Source organism: Patagioenas fasciata, chromosome 3 (assembly GCF_037038585.1).
Source record: "Patagioenas fasciata isolate bPatFas1 chromosome 3, bPatFas1.hap1, whole genome shotgun sequence".
Lineage (NCBI taxonomy): Eukaryota > Metazoa > Chordata > Aves > Columbiformes > Columbidae > Patagioenas > Patagioenas fasciata.
Genome location: NC_092522.1, coordinates 11734682 through 11741551, shown reverse-complemented (window position 1 = coordinate 11741551; position 6870 = coordinate 11734682). Strand labels below are relative to the sequence as shown.

At 47.7% G+C, this 6870-nt stretch overlaps 1 protein-coding gene across 1 annotated transcript; it reads right to left on the bottom strand.

Annotated features, from left to right (window-relative positions):
- Window positions 1-2393: 2393 nt before the first annotated feature.
- Window positions 2394-5628, bottom strand: LOC139827694 (uncharacterized). Its single transcript, XM_071807298.1, has 2 exons — window positions 5062-5628; window positions 2394-2713 (listed from the first exon to the last, which is right to left on the bottom strand). The coding sequence occupies exons 1-2, from the start codon at window positions 5585-5587 to the stop codon at window positions 2622-2624; spliced, it is 618 nt and encodes a 205-aa protein (XP_071663399.1). The 5' UTR covers window positions 5588-5628; the 3' UTR covers window positions 2394-2621.
- Window positions 5629-6870: the final 1242 nt, after the last annotated feature.

Below are 6870 nucleotides of genomic sequence, written 5' to 3'. Positions count from 1 at the left end.
CCAGATGAATGTGGTAGAAAATATAAATCAAGGAAACGTCCTTTGGCCCAGCCTTGCCTTGCCTTATTTCCTTCTCATCCTGTTCTCTGTCCCAGCCTCTCTGACTAACCCCTCGTCTTGCTGAATGTCTCTTCTTTCCTCTCTCCTTTTCTCAAACTCTCCTGCTTCCTGGCTTTTGTCTTTCCATTCCTCCATTTCAGTCCTGAAGCCCAGCACTAGATTTTCCTCTTCCCTCCCTTTGGCTTGCTCCCTTCGCTTTCTCCCTTTGTTCCATATCCTTCTTTCCGACTCGTCTCTTGGAGACTTTTGGCCACTTTGGAGCCAAGTCTGAGGATGTTTTGGAAACTTTTCAGAGGCCTCGCTGCTGACAGGGGGGACAGCAGGCAGTGACACGCCCGGGGCTGAAAGGCTCCCTTTCCTCTAGGGGGCGCTCGGCTGCCACACCCAACTGACATAGAACCTTTGTCACAATGCCCGCTACCGTGGTGAGGATGCGGGCACTCTGCCGGTGACAGGGACACAGCAGGACTTGGTGTCAGCTCAGCAAGTTCTCATTTCCCCAAAGAAGCTGAATTCTGCAAATTGCTGCTGTTGCTCTTGAAATGATGTCATCAGGTGGGTGTTTTGGTGTAATACACTGAAAACCAGGGCAGAAATGCTGAAATATTGCCATGGCATGCATGGTCTTGGAAGCAAACCAGCATGACACAGCCTAAGTAGATCTGCCGCTTATTCTTTTGTACTGCCAGCAGATTGTGGAAGTAGAGTATAAAAACCATCCTTATGGAGAGATCTTTGCATTTTAGGCTTAGTCTAAGTGTCTCAAGTAGCCGGGGTTTTTGCTTGGGTCTAATCCATCTGGTCTGATGGCTATCCTCCTCGTCTCCAGATGAATGTGGTAGAAAATATAAAGCAAGGAAACGTCCTTTGGCCTAGCCTTGCCTTGCCTCATTTCCTTCTCATCCTGTTCTCTGTCCCAGCCTCTCTGACTAACCCCTCGTCTGGCTGCATGTCTCTTCTTTCCTCTCTCCTTTTCTCAAACTCTCCTGCTTCCTGGCTTGTGTCTTTCCATTCCTCCATTTCAGTCCTGCAGGCCGGGTCTAGATTTTCCTCTTCCTTCCCTTTGGCTTGCTCCCTTTGCTTTCTCCCTTTGTTCCATATCCTTCTTTCCGACTTGTCTCTTGGAGACTTTTGGCCACTTTGGACCCAAGTCTGGGGATGTTTTGGAAACTTTTCAGAGGCCTCGCTGCTGACAGGGGGGACAGCAGGCAGTGACAGGCCCGGGGCTGACAGGCTCCCTTTCCTCTAGGGGGCGCTCGGCTGCCACACCCAACTGACATAGAACCTTTGTCACAATGCCCGCTAGCGTGGTGAGGATGCGAGTACTCTGCGGGTGACAGGGACACAGCAGGACTTGGTGTCAGCTCAGCAAGTTCTCAGTTCCCCAAAGAAGCTGAATTCTGCAAATTGCTGCTGTTGCTCTTGAAATGATGTCATCAGGTGGGTGTTTTGGTGTAATACACTGAAAGCCAGAGCAGAAATGCTGAAATATTCCCATGGTATGCATGGTCTTAGGAGCAAAGCACCGTGACTCAGCCTAAGTAGATCTGCCGCTTATTCTTTTGTACTGCCAGCAGATTGTGGAAGTAGAGTATAAAAACCATCCTTATGGAGAGATCTTTGCATTTTAGGCTTAGTCTAAGTGTCTCAAGTAGCCGGGGTTTTTGCTTGGGCCTAATCCATCAGGTCTGATGGCTTTCCTGCTCGTCTCCAGATGAATGTGGTAGAAAATATAAAGCAAGGAAACGTCCTTTGGCCTAGCCTTGCCTTGCCTTATTTCCTTCTCATCCTGTTCTCTGTCCCAGCCTCTCTCACTAAGCCCTCGTCTGGCTGCATGTCTCTTCTTTCCTCTCTCCTTTTCTCAAACTCTCCTGCTTCCTGGCTTTTGTCTTTCCATTCCTCCATTTCAGTCCTGCAGGCCGGCACTAGATTTTCCTCTTCCCTCCCTTTGGCTTGCTCCCTTCGCTTTCTCCCTTTGTTCCATATCCTTCTTTCCGACTTGTCTCTTGGAGACTTTTGGCCACGCTGGACCCAAGTCTGGGGATTGTGCTGTCCACGCGCTCTGCACACATGTGTCCGGCGATTGCTCACTCATTATTACCTTCTAATGGGGCTCCTTTAGTTTCTTTTGTCTCTGGCTTCACCTTTCAGCCAGGCTGGCGACAACCGCATCCCCCTGGGGCGGGGGGGGCTCTGCCACTACATCTCCCCCTCTTTTATTTAATGTTAACAATACGCCGTATCATGCTTTAAATACAGTGTGAAATACAGGGTAAGAACATTAAGGCTAATACAATTACAATTAACAAGAACAAACGTGTTTTCAATATTCCTTTTAACCAAACAAGGCATTCACCCCAAAAAACCCAGTATCTTCTGTTATTTTCTTGTTCTGCAAATCTTCTATCTTTTTATCTTTTAAGTTCAAACAACACATACAATCAAAGTCTTCATAACTGTGAACATGTCCAATAACAAAAGATTAATTGCTGCTCTGTTTTACAAAGTGGTATTCTCAACATTGGCTACATTCGTTGCTTAAAGCGATAACATGTCTGAGGTTAAGGGTTGTCATCACTGCAATGGGTTTCTTCTCTGTTAGCTAGCCAAGGTCTCACCCACTTTGCTGGGATCCATGAATTTTTGTGGTTACCTGTAGAAACACAAGCATATCCCCTTCCCCAGGTTATTAGTGACATAGGACCTTCCCATTGTTGTGTTGTCGGATTAAACACACTAACCTTAGGCACATTTTCGGAAAAATCTTTGACATTTTTGATATGGTGCATAACAACCGGTTCCATTTCAGTTTCACTTTTAGGATTAAGCCAGTTCAGCACATACAATGCCTTCATCAATACCTCTTCTGGGCTCACACCAATTCCCCCTTGTTTTTTCAAAACAGACAAAAGATTTTTTAATGTACGGTGTGCACGCTCAATAATTGCTTGGCCAGTAGAATTATAAGGGATTCCAAACAGGTGTTGTACCTTCCACTGGGTGAGGAAGGCTGCAAGTCTGTCAGAGTGGTATGCAGGACCATTATCTGTTTTGATTTGTGTAGGGACACCCATGACAGCAAAAGCTTGTAGTAAATGACGTTTTACTGCCTTTGCATTTGCTGAGGTCAAGGCTGTAGCCCACAGCAGTCCTGAACAGGTATCTATGGAGACATGAATGTACTTTTGTCTGCCAAATGGTGCAAATTCAGTAATATCAGTTTGCCATAACTGACCTGGCTGCAAGCCCCGAGGATTTACTCCCTTTTGTTGGAGAGGGACTATGCGGGCACAATCAGGACAAGCTGCAATAATGGCTCGAGCTTATTCCTTTGTAATTGTAAACTGCTTTCGGAGTGCTGCTGAGGATTGATGAAAGAATTCGTGAGCTTGTCTGGTTTGTTCAAAAGGGGATATATCTGCTACTGCCACAAGTTTGTCTAGAGTGCTGTTTCCCTCTACTAGACCACCTGGTATGTTAGTATGGCTTTTTATATGCATGATAAATACTGGTGCTGTCCTATAATCTAACACGTTCCACAAATCTAACAATGCTTCAAACAACAAGGAATTGGAAACTCGCTGCAAAAGCGCTCTATGTATTCTTTGTACAATTCCCACAACATAAATAGAATCTGTTACCAGATTAACTGGAGAGTTATGCCATTTTTGCAATGCTGCTAAGCATATTGAGGGCAGTTTCTTTTAATATGTCCTGTCTGTTTGCAAGTAAAACATGCTAGGCCACAAGAAGAAGGGCTTCCACCTTTCATTGCAGGCTTACGTGCTGCAGCCAAGGCCGCAGCGTGGGCTTGAGCATGTATTTTTGCTTTTTCTACCTCCTGTTGCATAATTGGTACCTGTGTGCAAGCTTCCACCATCTCTGCTAAAGAAGCAGTTTTTCCCAAACCGGCTAATATCTGTTGGCATTGGGTGTTTGCATTCATCATAGCCAAATCTTTCCCCACAGCAGCTTTTGCCTCTGGAGTCACGTTAGGAGAGGCATCTATCACTTCTTTTAAACGATCCACAAATGTCATATATTGTTCCCCAGGATCCCACTCTATTGTAGAATAGGGTGGCACAGGGTTACCTATATTTGGCAATTCTTTCACTGCTGCCAAGGCAAGCCCTTGCGTTTGCTGCAAAATCCTTGGATGAAGTGCTGCCTGAGTAGCACCATCCGCATATTGCCCACGACCCAGTAACTGGTCCATGCTCGCTAACCGCAACGGATCATCAGCTGGTAAACGAACATTTTCTAATACTGCCAATTCCACTTTCCCCTGCCACTTGTCCAAGAACAGCAAATACCCCGTTGGAGGAAGCAATAACTCCATCAATGCCCTAATATCTGTTTGAGTTAGTACTTGCCCCTTGAAAAATGAATTGATTAGCTGCATCACATGCTTATTATCCATACCATATTGCATAACTGCACTTTGCAATTGTTTAACCGTTTTCCAATCAAAAGGCGACCACTGCCTTTGTCCTCTATTATCTATGTGCACTGGCATTGCTGTAATACTACCAGGTAACATGATCCCTTCAATAGTTGCATCTCTGATTACCCCTTGCCAATGTTGCCCTGCATTATAAGAATGATCTCGAGGAATATCTCTACCCTGATGCACAGGGGCAGCACCCAAATTATCATTATTATCACTGCTATACAATTCCCTTGTGTTTTCCTGTGGATCAGTAAGTCGACGCATATTTGCAAACCAATCTGCTAACCCAGTCTCCAGCCCTTTTCCATATCGCACTCTCAAATATTCATCTGCTTCTCTTACAGACCACATCCCATCTTCAACACATTGTCTAGCCCATTTTTGTATTCGCTCCCTTTTGATACGGAGCTCCTCCGGAGTGAGGTCTAATTCCATCCCCTCCCCTTCCTGTTTTCCCCGTTTTTCACATTCCCTGCCAATTGCCTCCAGCCCGTCCTTAATTGCATCTGACGCCTTTTTATATGCTATTAACCGCGAAGTTTTACTGTTACCGCCATCTAGTCGTTTCATAGCTTCTAGAACTTCTTGCATCTGGCTCTCCTGCCGTCTCAGTAAGTCCTTCAGGCTCTGCACGTGGGTCTCCTCCTGGAAGTCAGGGCGATTCTGCGGTGCTCCGTCCTGGTGTTCCATCGGGTCCTCCGGCAAAGGCACGTCGGCTGGATTAACTTGTCCTGGCTTGTTGAAACTTGCCGGTTGCTGCCATTCGTTGTCGGAGCCAGGCAATGGCTCAACGGGCGCAGAGGGTATAATTTGCTCTCCGCCCCAGAACTCCAGATCTGATACGGGACATACCAGCGGTGTTGATTCTTCGGAGTTCTCGGAGGGTGGGCAGCTCGCGGCGGGCGGCTCCGAGGGGACGGCACACAGCTCCGGCTCCTCTGAGACTTCCTGCATTAGCTGCCTGACCTCATGCCAGGGTCCGGCGAGATCGCAAGCCTCGCGGCTCCCCCTTGTAACCGCTTCCCATAGTTCGGTCCCTATGTCCTCCCATGTACCGGGAGAAAAAAATTCGTCCATCGAACGAACACAGCCCTTACGCTGGGCGAATAGTAAAAGGCGCTCCACTGCGTCTTTTTCCAAAATTCTTCCTGTTCTTGCAGCCAGCTGCAGAATACTTCTCACTATTATTTTTTCTTCCACGGATGCCGTGTTTCCCATGCCACCGGCTTCTTCGTAGGCCTACTTTCCGCTACGATTGAGAGCTGGGCTGGTGTCGCCCCCAGGTGGCGTCCTCGCGTCTTCACTTCCCGCGATCTTGCTTCGATACGAAGTATCACGTCGGGGTCACCAAAGTGTTGCTTTATCCATGCGAGCCACGGAACCTGACACACCAATATGATGTTCACAGAGTTCGCTTTATTGTCGGACCGGGCTAGCTTTATAGCAAAGCTGCCCTGTCCACGCGCCTTACAACAACGTGATTGGTTGTAACTCGTGTTATACAATAACATGATAGGCTGCATGTGCTGTCCACGCGCTCTGCACACATGTGTCCGGCGATTGCTCACTCATTATTACCTTCTAATGGGGCTACTTTAGTTTCTTTTGTCTCTGGCTTCACCTCTCAGCCAGGCTGGCGACAACCCCATCCCCCTGGAACAGGGGGGGCTCTGCCACTACAGGGGATGTTTTGGAAACTTTTCAGAGGCCTCGCTGCTGACAGGGGGGACAGCAGGCAGTGACAGGCCCGGGGCTGAAAGGCTCCCTTTCCTCTAGGGGGCGCTCGGCTGCCACACCCAACTGACATAGAACCTTTGTCACAATGCCCGCTACCGTGGTGAGGATGCGGGCACTCTGCGGGTGACAGGGACCCAGCAGGACTTGGTGTCAGCTCAGCAAGTTCTCAGTTCCCCAAAGAAGCTGAATTCTGCAAATTGCTGCTGTTGCTCTTGAAATGATGTCATCAGGTGGGTGTTTTGGTGTAATACACTGAAAACCAGGGCAGAAATGCTGAAATATTCCCATGGTATGCATGGTCTTGGAAGCAAACCAGCATGACACAGCCTAAGTAGATCTGCCGCTTATTCTTTTGTACTGCCAGCAGATTGTGGAAGTAGAGTATAAAAACCATCCTTATGGAGAGATCTTTGCATTTTAGGCTTAGTCTAAGTGTCTCAAGTAGCCGGGGTTTTTGCTTGGGCCTAATCCATGTGGTCTGATGGCTTTCCTCCTCCTCTCCAGATGAATGTGGTAGAAAATATAAAGCAAGGAAACGTCCTTTGGCCTAGCCTTGCCTTGCCTTATTTCCTTCTCATCCTGTTCTCTGTCCCAGCCTCTCTCACTAAGCCCTCGTCTGGCTG

Bases quoted from the DNA above. Each gene is read 5' to 3' on its own strand.
- LOC139827694 (XM_071807298.1), bottom strand. From the start codon at position 5,587: ATGGACGAATTTTTTTCTCCCGGTACATGGGAGGACATAGGGACCGAA. The intron at 2,714-5,061 runs GTAACAGTAAAA...GTGTTTCTACAG, and splicing joins TATGAAACGACTAGATGGCG to GTAACCACAAAAATTCATGG.